At 37.0% G+C, this 21,576-nt stretch overlaps 1 protein-coding gene across 4 annotated transcripts in view; it reads left to right on the forward strand.

Annotated features, from left to right (window-relative positions):
• The window catches only part of creb5.L (cAMP responsive element binding protein 5 L homeolog), a 275,913-nt gene that overhangs the window by 205,309 nt on the left and 49,028 nt on the right, over positions 1–21,576 (forward strand). For 3 of the 4 annotated variants that reach the window (XM_018267420.2, XM_018267422.2, XM_018267423.2), the window contains 2 exons: positions 10,985–11,111; positions 19,111–19,221. In XM_018267420.2, coding sequence (XP_018122909.1) covers positions 10,985–11,111; positions 19,111–19,221 — 238 coding nt within the window. The remainder of the gene's footprint in view (positions 1–10,984; positions 11,112–19,110; positions 19,222–21,576) is intronic. The other variant, XM_041565988.1, reaches the window with a different exon arrangement.

The raw sequence follows: 21,576 nt of genomic DNA on the forward strand, positions 1-21,576 counted from the left end.
TATTATAATAGAGTCTATGGGAGATGCCCATAATATAATTTGGAGCTTTAAGGATAACGGAATTCTGGATAATAGATCCCATACCTGTACTACTGATTTCACTCGGCAACGGAATCTCCGTTGGAAATAAGAGATCTTTGTTGTTAATTCTACAGTGAAAAATGTGTTTTGAAGAACAACGAGGCTAAGAAACCCAAATCATTAAGAATTAATATTGTGCTATTCCCACAAAACAAAAAAAAGTGGAAAATTGTAATAATTCGTTTCATTCAACTTCACGATTTGCCCTATTTATTTACAGCTGGGAAGGTATTATCATGTTTCAGCACCAAATCAAATATATATACTGTGTTTCATATAAAAAACAGATATGCTTAACCCAATAAAGATGTGGTGCTCATTTCCAGAAAAAAAAACCCACTGGCTCTGAACCAAAAGAAACCTAAATATTTTGCCAGCAGTTTGCAGTTTAAAGTAATCCCCACATATTTCCCCTCTTTCTTATATCTCTTCCTAAAACATATGCCTGTATCCTCAAACACAAGCCACCAGAGAACTGGCGGATAGTAAGATAAAGACTTGGGTTAAGAGGTTTATTGTTTCAACGGAATCAGGGTTTATTCGTTCAAGATGCTAATAATTGTAGCTTGACTAATCCGGAGAGATAGATGCTTGAGCCACATGCAGCTTATAATGCCTGTACTCGTTTATTCAATGCGACAGGATTACAGGGCAGAGGAAATTACACAAAAAGAATCAGTGGGATTTCAGTGACATACAAAAATTGTTATAACCTGCTCTGGGCCAAGGCAGCCAGTGGGTCTACAAGAGAAAGAGCTGGAAATGATATTTACACATTAATGATGCACATTCACATAAAACTAATGGGGGAATGTGATAAAAGGTACAGCATTTGCCCATTTGTAATAAACTACATCAACCAATGGGATGTTTGCTTTCAAACAGGTGACCAGTAAATGCAACCTGTTAATTGGTTGCTAAACGTTAACGAATTTTTGACCTAAGAAATTGTTACTAAGTTGTTGATATCATTTTTATCTACATTATTTTCCCCAGAGCATAGTAGATGATAGCTACACTGTTGACTTTTCTGTTGTTGTTAATAATTCCCTTTTCTGGTGCTTTACCATCAAAATAACAAAACTGTGTTATATTTTTCACGATTTACTTTACAAACATTGATTGAATGATTCAAAATGACATTTTATCAAATAGCAGTAGTTTAGAGATTCCGTTAGAGGCGCAATTATCAAGGGTCAAATTTTGAATTCATGTGAGTTTTTTAAAACACCCATGAGCTCCCAAAAAATCAAAATTCAGTTGATCGCAATTGAATTCAAATCTAATTCGATTAAACTCGAACAAATACTCAAATGTCAGGAAGGCTGCAAACATCTCCACATTGATCCCTGTGACCTCTCCTATTGTCTTAAACAGCAATTCGGCAGGTTTCAGGTGGTGAATAGTCTAATTTGAATTCTTAAAGGGCCAGAGTATGACTCCCTAGTCGACAGTTTTGACCTTAAAAAAATTAGAAAATTGGAATTTGAATTTTCAATTTGACCCTTAATAAATCTGCCCTTAAATGTTCTGTAATATAATTCTCTATACAGTTTTTTTTTTTTGGTCTCCAGATGTTGCTGGATTACAAGTCCCATTATTAAAGTAGATCATGGAGACTCACCACATAGGTGGACATTGGGTTTCAAAATCACATGGGGACCCAAATGTATAAAACAAAAGTCTTAAAGGAATACAGAACATTTATTTGCACATGGAGCTATGCATATGCAACGATATAACAGAAAAATGTTTGACCCTTACTTCAAAAATTGTCACTACTTGTTGATTGGTTGTTATGGGTCACTAGAATGGCTGCAAACTTTATAACTTTTTTAATGCTATATAGTTTTTTTAATGATTTACCTTCCCATTCTGCCTTTTTAGAGCTGCCTATACAATAAGGAAAAATGTAATATTAAAGTTAACTACCCCTTAGCCTGTGATATCAATGTGACACATATGGTGCATGCAGGGGCACTCCGCCAATGAGGCAAGTTGAGAAACTCAATTGAATAGCTCAATTGCGCTCTCTGCGCTAGCGACAGGGGGGGGGGCGGCAGAACGAAGACCGTCTGGGGTGGCAAAATGGGCAGGATCGCCCCTGGGTACATGGTCATTTATGCAATTTTGTAGTTAGTGGAAGAGTGTTTATGTATGTTAGCCAGGTGTCGAAAAATGTTTCTGTATTTTTTTCTTTGTTTGTCAAGGTTTCTACCAAGTCTAAATCAAAAATGTATTGTAATTTTTGTTGCACCAGAGAAATGGGTGGGGGAGATTGGAATAACCATGTGTGACGGCTTTTCTAGCTGCCGCTGCTAGGCGCTCCGCTAAAACTCTTTCCGGTTTAGAGATATGTGAGGTAGACGGCAAATTACTAAGTATGGCCCATGTAGCATTGATATTTATTGTCTTCCCGGACAAGTATTTCCAATAACTGGCAATTTCCTCCCAAATGTTTTGTTGTTGAGCCAGGTTAGATGTATTGAATTAAAATGAGATAGATAGATAGATTTGCTTTTTCCGGATAGAATGCCATGTTTTATATGTGTTTATAATAATGGTTTTTCTTGCATATTTTTTGGGACTTCCTGTAATGGCCTATGTAATAGTGAGTTAAGTGATATCCCTTCTTTAAAGGTTTCATCTATAGAGATTGCGGTGTATATATTCCTGTGGTGGAGCCAATCTCCAGCATATCTAAGAAGAGCTGCTTCATTATATTCCTTCATATTTGGGAAATTGAGTCCACCTTCATATTTTTGCTGTTGGAGTGTAGAGAATTTTATTCTGGGACGTTTTTCGTTCCATATAAAGGTTCTCAGGATATGTTGCAATCTTTTATAATCTGTTGATGAGATGCAATATGGAAATGTTTAATTCTTATATGACGGAGAGGTAAAATATACATTTTTATGTGAGAAAAGTTAACAGAGTTACAAAGCCCCCTGAGAATTAAGCATTGTCCCAGGTGATGATCATCAGTTGCCTAACACCTGTCAGTGACAGTTACGAAGGGAGACTCTAGGGTGCGATATTGCTCCTCAATAAATTGCTTGTTATTGCCCAGCAGTATACCTTAAACTGTTCCATCTGTGCATTGTTTAAATGTCATTACCTTGCTAAAAACAACCTTCCATTTCAGTTTCTCAGTAAATTACATTTAGTCCCACGCTTTTATACCTTCAGCCAAGATCACTTCTGCTTGGCTATTAATAGTGATGGGCGAATTTATTCGGCAGGCGCGAATTTGCGCGTTTCGCCGCCAGCGAATAAATTCGCGAAACGCCCGTGAAAATTCGCTGCAAAAATTCGGGCGCCAAAAACGGGCGCCGGAGTCAAAAACGGGTGGCGGCGTCGAAAAAAAACGAGACGCCGGCGCCGTTTCACAAATTCGCCCATCACTAGCTATTAACTGCCCATTCCTCATTTCTGAAAATTGACAAAAACATAAACTCTTGTGTAAACATCTGCTGCACACATAATCATTCTATCCACATACCCTGGAGCCGTCACTGCTGAAAATCTTATCAGCGGAGAGAGAAGTTGGTTGGCAATGTCCAGCGTTATAATATGTCCTTTTGGTACCTTAAATGAATGTAAGCTTAACAGTTTTATCTCTCCCTAATTTATATGTAAAGTTTGTAGATGTAATGTTTCATCAAAATGGTTTCCTGCTACACAGAAAAAAGGACATTTTTATGAAGCTGTAAATGCAGTAAAGAGCACAAAAATACACTTTTACACGGTTGATAATGTTTTAATTTAAAAAATTCATTGAAATAAAAATAAAAGTTCAAATAAAAATATGGGACAAAAATACACTTTTACACAGTTGATAATGTTTTAATTTGAAAAATTCATTGAAATAAAAGTTCAAATAAAAATATGGCACTAAACAGGAGTAAGTCTAGTTAAGGCACATTAGGTATAGCTAGTAAAATTGTGTGAGATGCTCAGTTGACTATACTCAGTTGCCTTAAAGTCACTTTATAGCCAGACCAAAATATTAAATAGACATAGAAGGTTGAACACATGGACGTATGTCTTTTTTCAACCCAACTGACTATATTGGTGTAGAAATGATATGCCTAGGTTTGTCAGCCAACCAGTATATCTGTCAAAGGGACTTTATAAAAGGAAATAGTGTGTGTAATTGAAAGGAGTCAGTAATGGAATTTACAGTAAACACTACTTATCAATGCAATACATTTTCATTATAACATTTATTATTTTACTCCTCTCTTAACCTTGCAACTTGCATTGTAAATGACAGAACCTTAAGGAAGCTACAAATTTATAAATTGTTTTTAAACAAGCACACACGTAAAAGACAGGTAAAAGCACTGGATTATTGTCAGAAACAATCATTTATGTAGACATAGAGGTTCCATTTTTTTCCTTAAAATGTTTCACCTAAAGTCCTGTAGTAATTAAATTGAACACTGCATATTATTAATTTTTTTTTTAAAAAACTTACCATGCAGCGGCATACCAACGTGGCAACCCCCCCCGCAAAAAAACCCGGGGCCCAGTGTGCAGCAACTTACCCGCCTCCATGTGCATGGACGCACTGATGAGAGCGTGCAGTTGTGGGTGCACATCTACTTGCTGCAGGGGCCCGCAAGTTTCCAGGCAAGAGAGCTGCTATAGAGAAAGCAGACCCTGCAGTCCGGGGGCCCTTCTCCCAGTTCTGGGGTCTGCTTACTCTATAGTTACACCACTGCTGTCATGGGACCATTGGCAGCTGGCAAAATATTGATTTTTATTACACTGACTGCGCATTGGTGCTAACTATAAAATTTGCCAACGGTCTTCCATTGTCGGAAGTGGTCGCTAAATTTTTAATAAAATCTATATTAAACAAAGGCATAACTTTTCACATTGCGAATAGTTTTTCCGTTATCGACTTTTATTACATTCCCCCGATAGAGTTTAATCATGGTTTCAAAAAGCTTTAATACCACTAAACGTCAACCCTTCATAAATGGGCCTCCCTATATATTAAATACAAATATTGGTAGTAAAAAATAAGGAACAAAACATATAAGATCGAGTAGCACTTTAAAGTATATTTGGTTGATTAACAAAAAAATCGTATGCATGTTATCCCCAGGACATGGTTGTCTTTTGGAACAAAGATGTTTTGGTCCCAAACTTCCAAGTTCAAATTTCCCTATGTTAAGAGGATCTCTAGTGAGGCTGGAAGTGTAGGCAGATAAATCAACAAATGTGCTGTGTGTTTAAAACTTCGTCTTCAGTTTTGCCCTGTACCGTGTTCAGAGACACACCATCTTCTCTGAGTTTTAAAGGCACTGAAATATATTAAAAACTTGCTGTGATTATCATCTTAGCTAATAAAAGTATCACCTTTACACCACTTTATATCATATCAAAAGTTGTACCCTAGAACTTTTCAACTGGCTAATATGGCTCGAAGCCTTTACCTTGAACTAGAAAGTTCTTCAAAACAGATGCTTTGTAATGTGATATGATCGCTGCACATGTTGTTAGGTTCCTATAATATTGTCATCAGTGTCCTGCTGGTCCGTAGTCTTCTTCTTTTATGCCATGCAAATAAAGAGCCAATGCTCATTTAGAATTTAGGGCACTGGCAATGTGTTCTTTAATATATGTTGCCTTTTATCAAAGAATGGTTTCCAAAGCTTCTTCCTTAAAGGGATACTGTCATGGGAAAAATGTTTCTTTTCAAAATGCATCAGTTAATAGTGCTGCTCCAGCAGAATTCTGCACTGAAGTCTGTTTCTCAAAATAGCAAACAGATTTTTTTTATATATTCAATTTTGAAATCTGACATGGGGCTAGTTATACTGTAATTTTACCAGCTGTCCCCAGTCATGTGACTTGTGCTCTGATAAACTTCAGTCACTCTTTACTGCTGTACTGCAAGTTGGAGTAATATTACCCCCTCCCCTTTAACCCCCCCCAGCAGCATAACAACAGAACAATGGGAAGGTAACCAGATAGCAGCTCCCTAACACAAGATAACAGCTGCCTGGAAGATCTAAGAACAGCACTCAATAGTAAAATCCAGGTCCCACTGAGACATATTTAGTTACATTGAGTAACCTAAAGTGCAGGCCACGGGTGTCCGCAGAAAATTTTCCAGGTTAGGGCAAGTAAGCTAATATCATATAGGGTAACATCCCACTGAAGATGAACCTATTCATGACAATGCAGAAGAAAACCCAATTAAGGCTTGCTTTGGCATGGGAACTATAAAAAACATTTTGCGTATTTGGGAAATAAACACAATAAATAATAGTTACAATTTCTTGGAAATGGCTGGAGAATTCAGGGTGGAGCAACTGCCCCCTCTTGCCCCCTTCTGCGGACACCCATGGTTCTGGCTCTTTCTGAAAGCACATGACCAGGCAAAATGACCTGAGATGATGCCTACACACCAATATTACAACTAAATAAATACACTTGCTGGTTCAGGAATTAAATTTTATATGGTAGAGTTAGTTATTTGCAGTGTAAACAGTGTAATTTAGGAATAAAAACGACACCATTGAAATCCTGACAGAATCCCGTTAACGTATACTGGTCGTGCTGATGTTATTTGAACAAAAGTGTATGACTGAGGTACTGAAGGCCCAATTTGATAAAAGCAATAAAAGGAATATATTCTGTGACCTTTAATTTGTCCAAGCAACATACTTTGTATGGCTCAGCTTAATCTGGCTAATACCAGTGAAGCAATGTGACATGTCAGGTCTATAGATTTGCAGTTCTTCTGGGATTAACATCAAAGTTATGTATATTTGTGTCTCTAGCCCGCGTTACTTATGTAGGTGTGTACTTATTAAACCTACCAAGAAATCTAGACATGCATTGCTGAGTCATCACATCAATAGCTTTATATGCGAGAGCTGTTACGGCTTAAGGTATTTTACTATGGTTTCGTGAATGGCTGCCTCCAAATTTAAGACCATCATCTTGAAATAATTTAAACTTCCTTTGGTCTTGTTACATGTATGCACTTTATTATACATTCTTTCCCCTTGGGCTTTCAGTCTGCTCCTCATCTTGTTTCTCTATACATAAACCCTTGTATTAACATAAATACACATAAAAAGGTTATTATCCTCCTTTGTGTAGTTTTAGAAATGTCTATAGACATGACTTTTATATTATATTAATTGGATTATAAATTATTTTAAATCATTTTTGTTTGGGAACAGCTAATGCTTTCCTGTGAGAGTGATTACATTGTCTGAAAGAAATACTGGAAATATGATTTTTCAATGATTTCATTCATTTTCTTTACTTTAAATAATATCTGTTACACATATTGCAAGGCTGAATTTTAACAAACTATGCAAAACAAGCACTTGTACATTTCTTTTGCACGTTTTAAAATTTGAATGAAAGCTTGACCATTGAAAACCCCAGGTCCCAAGCATTCTGGATAACAGATCCCATAATGTTATCCAGAATGCTCGAGACCTGGGGTTTTCCGGATAACCGGTCTTTACTTAATTTGAATATTCATTGCAAGTAAATCATGTAAACATTACGGGGCCGATTCACTAACTTCAAGTGAAGGATTCGAAGTAAAAAAACTTTGAATTTCGAAGTGTTTTTTTGGGCTACTTCGAGCATCGAATGGGCTACTACGACCTTCGACTACGACTACGAATCGAACTATTCGAACTAAAAATCGTTCGACTATTCGGCCATTCGATAGTCGAAGTACTGTCTCTTTAAGAAAAAACTTCGACCCCCTAGTTCGCCATGTAAAAGCTACCGAACTCAATGTTAGCCTATGGGGAAGGTCCCCATAGGCTTTCCTAAGTTTTTTTGATCGAAGGATATTCCTTCGATTGTTGGATTAAAATCCTTCAATCGAAGGAATAATCGTTCGATTGCACTATTTGCGATAAAATCCTTCGACTTCGATATTCGAAGTCGAAGGATTTTAATTCCCAGTCGAATATCGAGGGTTAATTAACCCTCGATATACGACCCTTTGTGAATCGGCCCCTAAATAGGCTGGTTTTGCTTCCAATAAGGATTAATTATATCTAATTTGGAATCAAGTACACGGTACTGTTTTATTATTATAGAGTAAAAGGAAATTATGTTTAAAAATTTGGATTATTTGATTATAATGGAGTCTATGGGAGACGGCCTTTCCGTAATTCAGAACTCTCTGGATAATGGGTTTCTGGGTGACGGATTCCATACCTGTACTGTATTTGTGGCTGATTGATGGCAATTGCATGGCTGTAATTACTATTGTTATTGTGTTCAACAATGTCAAGACGGGTAAACTTTATTTTCCTTAATTTGCAATTGATTTTCATTGTAAATGTTCCATATTCTATATATGCTAACTTTTTCATGGCAATTAATTTCAGTGCAAAGTTTTCCCAAAAGTTGACTAAAGTACAGGTATAGGATCCGTTATCCGGAAACCCATTATCCAGAAAGCTCCGAATTACAGGACAGCCGTCTCCCATAGACTCTGTTTTAATCAAATAATTTACATTTTTTACAATGATTTCCTTTTTCTCTGTACTAATAAAACAGTCCCTCGTACTTGATCCTAACTAAAATATAATTAATTTTTATGGAAGGCAAAACATTCCTATTGGGTTTATTTGACGTTTAAATGATTTTTAGCAGCCTTAAGATATGGAGATTCAAATAATGGAAAGATCCCTTATCTGGAAAATGCCAGATCCCAAGCATTCTGGAGAACAGGTCCTACACCTGTATTGTTATTGTTATTTTTAATTATTTTTGCTTATCTAACGATTCAAGCCCTCTCCTATTAATATTCGAGTATCACATTCAAATTACAGCCCGTATGCTAGGGAAAATAAGACCCTGGCAACCAGATAGCTGCTAAAATTCCAACATGGAGAGCTGCTAAGCAAATGCTAAATAACTGAAAAACCAAAGAAATTAGAAAAAAATTAAGAGAAATTGCAACGTGTCTCAAAATATCACTGTCTACATCAGTGATCCCCAACCAGTGGCTTGTGAGCAACATGTTGCTCACCAATCCCTTGGATATTCCTCCCAATGTCCTCAATGCAGGTGCTTATTTTTCAATTCCTCAAAGGAATTCCTGTAGGGCAGGCAGTAATCATTGGCCCTGTGCACAGTTTACTAATCCAGGGGCAGATTCACTAAAGGGCGAAGTGGTCGATGCTAGCGAAAATTCGCCAGAATTTTCATCCGCAGGGACATTGCCAATTCACTAACAGGCGTAGAGGACAATTCGCTGGCGAATGAGACCATCGCTAGCGTTCGTTCGCACCCTATTAGCAGGCGATTTTTCGATCTGGCAAGCGGTCGTTACTCTGCAAATTCACTAAGATGTGAATTTTACTGAACGTTATCTCTTTCGCCAGAGTTTACTTTGCCACCTCAGATCAGGCGAACTGATAAAACAAAGCTACATCTTCGTCAATCTTATGTCAGTGACATTATATCCTATATGCCGGAAATGCATTAAAGTTGTAAAAAACGCTGGCGACTTTTCTTTTTTTAAAGCAGGATTGCCTTCAAAAGTCAGAACTATTAAAGATTTATGTGCAAACAATTTGTTTAAACGAATCTGAGGGGCATGCCACATTTGTTTAAGGGTGGGCTCATGTCTAGGGCATTAGAGGATCTCTTCTGTCTTTATTATGGATCAATGGACATGTGTTCAGCTGCTGAGATGTAACTTTGCTTTTTAGTGAATTAGAGTAGTGGTAACGAATTTGCGTCTGGCAATGGGGCATGGAATGTGGCGTTGCGGTCGCTGGCGAAAATTTGCCCTTTAGTGAATTTGCTCCATAATCTTTTCACATGCTCGCAGACTTAGTTCAGGATTAATATTTCAGGGGTAACTAGATGCTGACTTGTACATAGATCCCTTATTAAAGAAATGCAGGGTCTTTGAAGTGGATATATACAGTATATAACTGAACTATATAAACTGACTAAGAAAATTTGATACAAAACTAATTTAAAAAAGAAAGTTTACATAGCCTATGTTTTTTAGGTAAATCTTTTAAGTACTAAATAAGTAAGAAAAATAATGTTATATCATTGTAGAAATCCAGTAATTCTGAAAGGGATTGCCAAATGCTCACCCAGCACTTTTACACTACTGTAGCATTGATATTGTTATTGATGATTACTCAATAATGTGGCATTAAATACATTCTACGGTAGTGTAAGAGTGCTGGATGCACATACAAGGAGGCAGATATGATCACAGAGAAGCTATGAGAATGAATGAACCCGGAATCACCACTCACCACCGAGTTCTGTTTCTCCATAGAGCTTAAAAAAGGAAACCTGTAAAATATAAAAAATGTAAAGTAGATCCCCTTCTTGATATTGGCCTGGGATCTGAGCCAGTGTACACCTTGTAGACAAATGAAACAGGGCTAAGAGTCACACACGTAAATATTTCAAACTTTATTCTCTTCATATTACTTTGGGGAATTTACATTTAATTAACCTCTGAATATCTCTTTACTCAAACATGCAATATAAATAGGATTGTGTTTATTTACCACATGTAAAAAAAAGAAAACCTCAGAAATCCTTCTGGCATTGAACACTGTTGACTGCAAATGTTTTCTTTTCTTTTGGCTTTTAGCTATTTGTGGTCTGGAAAATATAACACAAACTTATGTGCTATAGTGAGTTCTAGAAAAGCTGGTATCCCTCTGTTATTGTAACCTACAGTCCTGTGATAATATGTAAACAGCAGTTATGAATCAGTGTGCATTTGAACTAAAGGTCATATGTGGAACCTTGATTTGACTATCTCTGGAGCAAGTCTGACATGTAAGATAATATGCAGCAGTTATGCTTATTTATTGTTAATTCTGCCTGATACTAACCATGCTTTCTCCCTCCTGGCCAGGCCTGTTCCAGGCTCTCTTTCCTCACTACTACATCTGCACAACAGACAAAGACAACCCATGCCTGCTTCAATGCCTGGCACCCTCCCCAACCCCACCATGCCTGGATCTTCAGCAGTACTGATGCCCGTGAGTCTTTTAACTTGCATTTTACCAAAACTGTTATTGTAAAAACGTACATGTTGCAAAAAAAAGAGGTTTTTCATAATTATATTGGGAAAAGAATTGTTCCTAATACGTGAAGGTCTAGCTGAAGCCACCAAGGAATGAAATATGATTCTAAACTGACCATCTCACTCTTACAGAATGCTCTCATCTAAATATATGGCGATCAGTCGCTTTATGGGGCATCCTATTTAAGTTTATCAGACTTTCGGATGACCATAGCTAGTGTTGACTGGCCAAATTGAAAAGCTAGGTCATCCTCTGTAGGGTCTTGTCTGAAATGGAAGTACTATACTAAATCATTTATTTTGGTCAACTATTTGTGACCGAATTGTGCAGCTTAGAGAGGCATATCAAGGTTTTCCTAAATGCAGCCAAAATATGGTCAGCGGATCAACAGTAGTAGATTCATTAGAAATTAACCAATATGATAGCTGGTGTTCAAGTGCAAATATTCAAATAAAGAAGGTTCACTATGAAAATGAATGTCCAAAGGGGTCATTTATGAACATAAGTTGAGCATTCCACTGCAATTTCCACTGCAATTTTTTTTACCCACAATGCATTTCCCCAAAATTACAGCATCATTAAAGCCATGCATCTATTGATAAATTAGTGTTTGTGTGTGTGCAGGTGTTGGTAGTCAAGTCCTAACTTCTACTTTGCTAGGTGGCACTATCTCCCCATCATGTTTTGAATAATAGTGAACTCCTTGTGAATCTCATGCAGGCTATCACTTTCTTTCCCCATCTGTTTTTCTCTTAAAAGGCTGGCACTGAGGAAGAATCCAGATAGGTTTATTCTCTGCTTGTCTAAACTTGGAAGGGTTTCATTACACACTTGCAGGTTCAATTTCAGGACAAAGCTGAATATCAGCCTTGTTTTCATTTAGTATTAGTAAAGACTATCAGACACATTCGTAAAAACGTTACAATATGAATAGAAGATAGACAATGGCTTTAAAACAACAGGCACAGAGTGATATAAACTGCCAGTGGGCCAAAAAAGAGAACACATTGCTATCTATATAGTCTACTTTATGAAGCAAGTCTCTGTTTTTGTTTTTGAAACATTGTGAATTTCTTGTACCTTGCAAAATCCCCAATCCTTCCATTTAATCCAAGGTCTCCAGGCATCTTCTCTGCACACAGCAACTAACCCCATGCCATTAGGTGATAAACCAGTTTTAGATTTTCTAAAACATAATTCTTCTTCACACGTAATGTGAATAAAGGCTCAGAAGGCTCTTTAAAACCCTAACGATATGGAGCTAGCTGATATTTCCTAGATAATGATCCAGTCTGGGCATTTTGGAGACTTTATTTCATGTTACAATTGAGAGGGAAGAGGAATTGGGTTTCAAAAAATCCAGGACTGGATCATTATCAGCGTCATGACATGGGGTTAGTTGACATGTCTAAGAACTACACTTATTTTTGCACAACAATGTTTCATGTATATTCACAGTATTGGCTATGTAACAGTGTTTGTGTATTGCTTACATTTCTTTATCTCCTCCTGTTTAAATTGGTGCTCTGTGTTATTTGGAATCATGCCTCAATTATGAATTGACGTTAAAATGTTGCTGAAGTTGCAATCATGTCTTTGACAACTCTTTTTCTTAATAAGTGTGTCAAAATTTTCTAGAGGGAGAATTCAGGAAAGACTCATAAAAGATAGTTCAACTACTTGTGTGTTGCTCGCAGCTATTGTTAAAGGGACAGCTCAACTTAAATCTAACTTGACATTGACCCCAACAGCTGAAAAATACAAAGACAAAGTGAACGTTTCATGTGCAAATATTTTTTCCCAGAATTCCAGTATAAAAGTGGCCATGCAGTAAGTTGTTTTTCATAAATCATAGCATCACTACATGCACTTGCACGCTGTTCATCAGAGCAGGCAAGGAGGTTGGTGCATTGATGCTCCTCCCAATGAAGTACTGTATGTATTGGGGCAAAAACCTTCTTTGAAGGCTCAAATTTTTGGGCCATTTTTGCACTACTCAGTTGCAACTGCATGATCTGTATGGACTGTGAGGCTCCATCTTCATTGTTCATTCTTTCATTTTAATTATTATCTTTCTATTCAGACCCTGTTATAATCCATCATGGCTTCCTTATTGCTGACTGCTTGATAATGTAATTAGCTGTTTAAATTCCAAGCCCAAGAGTTGCAGATAAAAACTAACTGCCTTAGAATATTGGCATTTAAATTATACTAAAATTTGTTTTAAGGTGAACTACTTTTTTAAGGGTGTGACTGTCAGCCTTCATTAAAATGTATTGATTTTAAGGTATGCTGGCCATACACGGGCAGATTTAAGCTGCCAATTTGGCCCCTTCAGACCAAGTTGTCAGTTTATATGCTCATGTAGGGCCCAACACTGACTGCCTCCCTAATATATATATCTGGCTGAAAATGATATCTATCATGCATTGGCATTTTGCTGCAGTCCTCTCTCAATGGCCCTGCTGTATGATATGCCAGTAATGGAATTGACCCAATTCGGCCTTGCACATAGGTGGCCAAAATTGTTACAAATCTGACTGTGTATGGCGGCTATAGTATCTGACAGAAATCTTTCATTACACCAAAAGCAATTAGGTAGAATAGCATTATCTCGTAACTGACAGACATGAATGTATGTTATTATTACATAATTACCAGATTCCTTATAAACCTCTTTACTGAGACTCTTGCGTTGATTTCTTTCACGTGAGAGATTAGGCTGGCATAGGATAAAAAATCCTAGAAGTAATCGCTGTTGTTTCCGAATGAAAATATATTGTAACATTCAGAAACGTGTAATTACGTTTTTGGTGACTTTGCAGAATTTAAGACATTTGAAAAACAGATGAGCTCGATTTACTGATTGAGTGGAGACAGATTTCTAACACATATTTGCATTTCATTTCTACTACATGCCAAATATGTTGTCCTAGCATGCCACAGGCACTGGAAGCAGAATATTACAGCAGCTTAGACTTGTGGCACATGAGTAGTATCCACTGTTGGCATTTTTTCAGCACCCAAACCAATGCAATGTTTCGATTTTATGGATTGCCAGCAAAAAGTGTTTTTGTCATCTGGTGGTGACAAGTGGTTTCCATAAACCAATGACTTGGTCAGGTGCTTCTCCACAGGCTAAAAAATACCATTGGAGGAGAATAAGCTCATTGTGCCATGAGCCTTAGGCTGCTGCCACACAGGGCTGATACTTGGCCTGTGTTTATAGTGATCTGTGTCTGCACCAAGAGGCATTGCGTCAGCCTGGGACCAGACAAACAGAGTGAATTTTAGCTCATAAATGTGTGAGTATGCATTGTCGTGCCAAAATCTGCTCTGTGTGTCTACATCCAGGCCAACACGGTGCCTCTGGATGTGAATACAGAAGCAAGGGAATCAGCTAATTCTAAGGCTAAGGCCACACATCAGCAATCTTGTCCCGTGGAGAAACACAGGCCAAAAATCCACTGCCCCACTGCTCCTCTTGTGTTGTGCTGCCTGCACCCAGAATCCATATATAGTTCAAGGGGTGTGATCATATCTCAGAAAGATCTAATCATCTAAGACCACCATATTTAGTTCCAGGGTGTATCAACAGAGAGATATAGGACAAAACACTTGCTTTGACTAATACACAGTTTCAAAATACAACTTTTTACCAAAGTCTTGGTCAGTGTCGGACTGGCCCACCGGGATACCAGGAAAACTCCCGGTGGGCCCAGGTGTCAGTGGGCCCCTTTTCTTCTAACGATGTGGCCAATTGCATGGTCATTACTTATTTCTTTATGGGAAAAATGCTTAATAATGGAATAACAGACTAAGTAAATATAAAAGACTAGGAAAATATAGAGGTAGTTTGGAAAGTGGGCCCACGGTCTAATGTTTTCTGGTGGGCCCTTGGCAACCCAGTCCGACACTGGTCTTGGTGGTTGGAGGTGTATAAAAGGTTTTCCGTAACTCCTTCTAACAGACAATCTGCATACATTTTGTAAATAAACAGCAAAAGATTAAAACAATGAGACTTCCCATGGCTGAGCTGTAACAAGAAAAACATCTGTGGTTTGTTTCTACCAAAAATAGCTTGTCGGCATTGGCTCCTTGGCTATTTAATATCTAAGTACTGTAAATCTCTGTACTACACTAACACCACATTGGGCATGCATCCTATCTTGCAGCTCTACTCAGTCATGGGGTACAGACAGAGGTTAGTTCATAAGCAAGTCTTGTGGGACTCGACTAATGGGCGAATTATCTGAAGCATTAGACTAAAATAAATACTTTGAAAGCAGGGTATTTTATATACCTCCTTATTTCTGTTAATACATCACTCTGCTCACTGTATCTGGGAGCTTTCAGGTTCTGAGCAAGTCTCTCAGATTATAGGGCTATGGCAAAATGAAATGCTTTGTGCACTCCCAAATCACAATCTACATTCCTTCAACCGCTGTTCTATTTCCCATCAACCACTACTCTACCTATCACATCTGGGAACTGTTTAGATCAAGTCTCCCAGAATTTAGGCAGAATTACATTTGCAAATAATTAAAACTGTTGAAAAGGTTTAACAAATGGATATTGGAAAGTTGCATAGAATTATATTTTCTTTTATTATGGAAAAAGAGTTTTGTGTGGACATCCACTTTAATAAGTTTTACCGTATTATATATGACAATACTGTAGATTTGGGGGCTTTCTTGCTCTATCACACCAAAACAAAAGGTTACACTACCTTCCTGCTCGCAAATAATTTGTCCTTGCCTTGTATAACCATTGGGAAGAAAAAGTCATCCAAGCAGTTGTGAGGCTGGCATACTATTAATTACTGCATTGTATTGATTCCCTGAGGATAAAGTTAAAGGAACAGTAACGTCAAAAAATAAAAGTGTTTTAAAGTAATGAAAATATAATGCAGTGTTGCCCTGTACTGGTAAAATTGGTGTGTTTGCTTCAGAAACACTACTATTGTTTATATAAATAAGCTGATGTGTAGCAAGGGGGGCAGCCATTTAAAGGAGAAAAGGCTCAGGTTACACAGCAGATAGCAAATAAGCTCTGTCTGTCTAATGGTGGTATCTGTTATTCATTAGTTAACCTGTGCCATATAGCCTGTTTATATGAACTATAGTAGTGTTTCTAAAGCAAACACATCAGTTTTACCAGTGCAGGGCAGCAGTACATGATATTTTCATTACTTTAAAACACTTATTTTTTGGTGTTACTGTTCCTTTAAGGGCAGTAGGCTAAAACAATTTTAACACACTGTCAATGCAAAGAACTCTAGGGGTTAAACATATCAGGGCTAGTCCAGTTTGAATGCTTTCAGGTACAGTGCTCCTAAATTTGTTAATTTACATGGTACGGTTCTTTGTTTAGCTAAGAACGGTCTTAGAAATTAGTTTTGGAATGTTAATTGCAAAAGAATACATATACCGTTTCATGCTTTTTCCACTTTTTACAAGATATGTTTTTTTTTATTTATTTATATTTTTTACTAACCACAAAAAATCAGCGTTAGCATAACCTCTGGCAAAGCTATCAGATTCCACTTTATATGATGTACTGCAGTGTACTGACAGGGCTGTTTGGCAAAACATAACTGGCTATCGGCACCGTGATTATGTAACCATCTATCATAGTGAGCTGCAAATCCTGGGTTGGGTTCTAACAAAATCCCCGAATCTGGAAACTGCTTGTGTTCAAATATTCCAAATAAGATTGTGTAGAGCACAAATGTAATACTGTAAGTGTGAGTGTATGTATGTCTGCAAGTGTTTGTGTGCATGTACTTAATGTATGCATGCATATGTTTGTGTTTGGGTGCTCTTCAATCATATATGTAGTGTTATTTGTACACTCGCCCAAGTGAGCAGTGAATGCTGTGCCCACAAGGAAAAAAGATTGTGTAGAAACCACATAAAAATGTTCATGTAAGTACAGAAATGAGCTGCAAAGGCCTTGTCAACAGTAAATGAGAGTACAAGATAAATGGCTTGTACATTTAAAAGCTTTTAATAAGCAAACCTGTCTGCAGATAAGCAAGACTTGCACACTGGCAGATTTCTAGCTGTTTTTGATAAATAGATGAAGGCTGAACAGTCTGTCTATCAGCAAGCCAAGTAAGTCTGAAATCCTCCTCCCTCTTCCAGAAACATATTTCTCACTACAACTTTGACTTGTTTTTAAGTCTCTTTTTAACCTGCACATGGGGAGGCAGAATTATAATTTTTTGAATACAAGTTTGTTTGTTTTTTAAACTCAATCTGAAAAAATAAATTGTGATTGAATTCAATCAAGTTTTTTTTCTCTATCCCATTAAGTAGAGGAAAAAAACCTGAATGCAACAAAAATCAGATGGAAAAGATGTAAATATTTTTTCAGTCTTGCATGTGTGACACAAATGTTCAGGCATCCTAGATGATATGATAGTAAACAGCCTATAATCTAGTTATACTTATGGCACCTGTTATCCAGAACGGATCTTTCCATAATTTGGATCTTCATATTTAAAGTCTACTAGAAAATAAACCCATAGGCTGGTTTTGCTTCCAATAAGGATTAATTATATTTAAGTTTGGATCAAGTGCAAGGCACTATTGCAGAGAAAAAGGAAATCATTTTTCAAAATTTGGATTATTTGGACAAAATGGAGTTTATGGGAGACAGCCTTTCTGTAATTCAGAGCTATAACGGATCCCATACCTGTATTATAAAAAGCACAAAAAACACTCAATATATATTGAATACTGCGCTCTATGTGCAATTCATAATCCTAAATACCCATGTGCATGAGGCCTTACTGTAAATAATATTGTTTAGATGATGTTATAACAATAATAATTCATATTTCTGATTATACGTGTATCTTTTCCATATTTCTAGTTTCCATCAATCAGTATTTGCTTAACTCTATAGCTGCAGCTGGGGGCTATGTGTTTCACACCTGGATAACACAAGCAAAATAAATATCTAAATATCACCATAATATCACCCTAAATGCTAGACTGTGTTCCCTACTTTCACTCAGCTTTCTCTATTTTCTCCCCAACCCTCATTTGTTTGAGGTTTCTTTGCCCACCCCCATCTCCATGTATCCAGTTTCTCTCTGCATGTTCTCTCCTGTGCATTTTACTTTTGCTTAAAATATAAAAATCAGGGAAGGCCAGGCCCATCTTGGAAAATAACAGTAGAACTAAGTTTGCTTGTGTTTACCATTTCTTGTCTAAAATAAGCCACAAAAGCAATGTAGAGTCACTTTAATACTTTGTTAAAGGTGGCCATGCACTCACAGATATTATCGTACGAAACTAAGTTTCATAAGATATTTAGTGTGTGTATGGCGGAAAACGAATGGCCGATATCGCCAGGAGACTTGGATATCAACTCGCTGATCGGCCAAGAAGGAAAATGTAGATTGGATGTCTTTGAAAGTGCCCAAACATGGTCAGGGTTTACTGTTGAATTGTCAGATAGCTGTAGAATTCTTTTGTTTCTACCTGTATATCTGATGATTAAGCTTTTAACTTTTGTAATAAAAATTATCGTAATTGTTATGTGTATGGCCACCTTAAAGGACAGTGCTCTAGGGCCACTGTAAGGTCCCCTTTTAGTTACATTGCTGCAGTATAAGAACAGATTAAACTGTACCATTCTGAGATATTTATCACATTCCAGTATAAACCACTGCACCCACTCTAAAGCTGCTGCTGGAGGGCAGCAAATTGTATGTATAATATATAAATATGTGCTTATGAAATGAAAACTCTTTGAGCGAAAGTGACCAACCTTCCCCTTTTGATGGCTCAAAACACATATATTAGTGTCATTGCAGTTGCTTACACTGTGGTGTTCACTTCAACTCCCAGAATCCTCACATATTTCCATAAACAAAATTCTTGATGGTGTCGAAATATAGCTGCCACTGATGTGTCCCTGTTTTTCCTCATGTTTCTCACAGATGGAAAGACAGATGTCAATGAGTTCCAATATCATGGGGATGCAGGGCCCAAACATAAACAATCCTTGTGCTTCACCTCAAGTCCCATCAATGCACTCAGAAGCTAAAATGGTAAGAAGATGACTGCTGTTTTCAGTCGGTTTGTCTTGATGGATCCATTTATATTCACAAGCTAAGACTGTATAAGAATTAAGGCATAACGTGCTGTGTAAATAAAAGAAAATAAAGAACAGCGGACTTGGGGTATATTTATCAAAGAGTGAAGTCTGAGATCACCACTGTCCTCTATAGTGAAATTCTGCCGCTCTCCGTTCATTTCTATGGTATTTTTAAAGAGTGTTTATCAATGAGTGAAAGTGAAAGTTCGACCTTTGGTAAATACGCCTTTAAAAATGCCATAGAAATGAATGGAGAGAGGCGGTATTTTTTTATAACTATTATAACTATGCCTCCGAGTCCAAGGAGGCTGAATATATATGAATGTGTGTGTATGAGTGAGTGTATAGTACAGTGCTTGAGAGTGTTTATAAGATAAGTGAGTACAGGTAAGTATGTCTGTATGGATGAGTACGGGTAAGTGTACAAGTATGAGTGATATACAGTATGAGGATTATTAGATGTGGTTGTCGGACTTTTCTAGTTCATGGCTCCAGATATTGGGCCCAACTTTAAAAGGTTACAGTGTGACTGTCAGGTGTATCTTGGAGATCAAATAGTTAGTCTTCCCCATTTGAATAAATAAATTAAGAAGTCCAAAGAGTGCTTTGCGGCTTGTGGGCCTTGGGCCCCAGTGGGCACTGCGCCTTCCCCCAAGTCTGAATCTCACCCTAACTGGGCTTTAGGTTTTGCTGTCCCTGCAAGTACTCCAAGCCTAACTTCATAGGGGTCAGCCACACACCACTGTAATGTACTCCACCATACTTTGTGTACTGAAGAGTTCACACTTTCTCCCTTTATGATGTATCTGAAGTACAAGTGCAAAAAAGGCCAATACATATTACCAGAAGTTTGCATTTACTAATCCCATACTATGGGTTGTGCAGTTACATGCCTTTCCCTTTTTTGGCACAAAGTATAATTAATAAATATAATTTATTGATAAAAACATTACTTTTACATGGATATGGTTTTTAAACTGTCCTCCCAATTGTTATGAAATGTTTACTAAAATTACAAAAATATATCTGGATGCGAATGTCTGATTTTAATTTCGAGAGCACACATTGTTTTGTTTTGGGTGGCTGAAAGAATACACAAGGAGCAGATCAAGTAGTTTGTATCCATAGCAGAATTTGTATACCAAGAAATTGTTGAAAGGTTGTCAACAATCAGTGACTGCTGAACATTTGGAACACAGTGCACATGGCGGTTATGTACCATTGTAGCAGAGCGAGAACGATGTCATAAACAGATGTGCATAGTATTCCCAGTATTTGATTCAGCCTCGGCTCAGAGAAATATTTTTGTATTGTCATAGAAATCAAATGGCTGCACACAGCAGATGTGGGAAAAAAAAATAACAAATTAATAGACTCTTGTTTTTGTTGCAGCAATGGTAATAATAATGTTTAAAGAGTTATTTAGAGTCAGGGCTTAAATGCATATAAATTGGTTTGATTTGGTCCATGGCAAGACGAATGTTACTCTCCAGAAGCATTCATTAAATTGCATTTTCAATAAATAATAATTAGAAAATAATTATTTCTTAAAATTTCAAATTATTTCTTATAATTTCATCAGTAATGATGATTGCTCAGATGCGTCATTTTATATATAATTTGCCAAAACTGCAAATGCGTAAATGCCTATTCTTCTAAATCAAGGTCATAATACTTAGACATCATACTAGTAAAACATTTTACATGACGAAGAATAAAGTAGACCTAGATATGATGGACACCTCACTGAGCTCCAAAATAATCTTCATAGTCACCTTAAAAGAGATGTCCACCCCAATGTTTGTTTCTAAATAGTTTTAATCCATTATTGTTTTAAAGATAAACACTTTTATAAATGGAGCTGGATACATGATTCAGGTTTAACCCCTGGGATTTTTTTTTTTTTTTTAGAAAGGAGAGTTGTAGGTCCATTGCCCATTTACCCTCCAAGATGCCAATGACAAGCTCCCTCAGTGTTAATAATAACACAAACAGACCTATTTAATATATTGTGTAAAAAGATTAAAAAATTAAAGATGTGTAAAATAAATCGCAAATGTATAAAGGTGTGTGTTTTCTTTTACTTTGAATGCCACAGAGCTCCTAAGAGCTTACAATCTAAAGGGACGAGGAACACTTGAAACTTTTGACAAGAATTTGGGATAATTACTTCTAAATTAAGTGAGAATCTAATAGGTGCCTTTAAAAAGGCATCTCTTTAAGGAATGCTTAAATATATGGAGGAAAAGGTTTGTAGGCAAGTTGGAGATCTTTTATAAAACACAGGCACACTGGCAGAGGAGAAAAA

This window comes from Xenopus laevis, chromosome 6L (assembly GCF_017654675.1).
Source record: "Xenopus laevis strain J_2021 chromosome 6L, Xenopus_laevis_v10.1, whole genome shotgun sequence".
Classification (NCBI taxonomy): Eukaryota; Metazoa; Chordata; class Amphibia; order Anura; family Pipidae; genus Xenopus; species Xenopus laevis.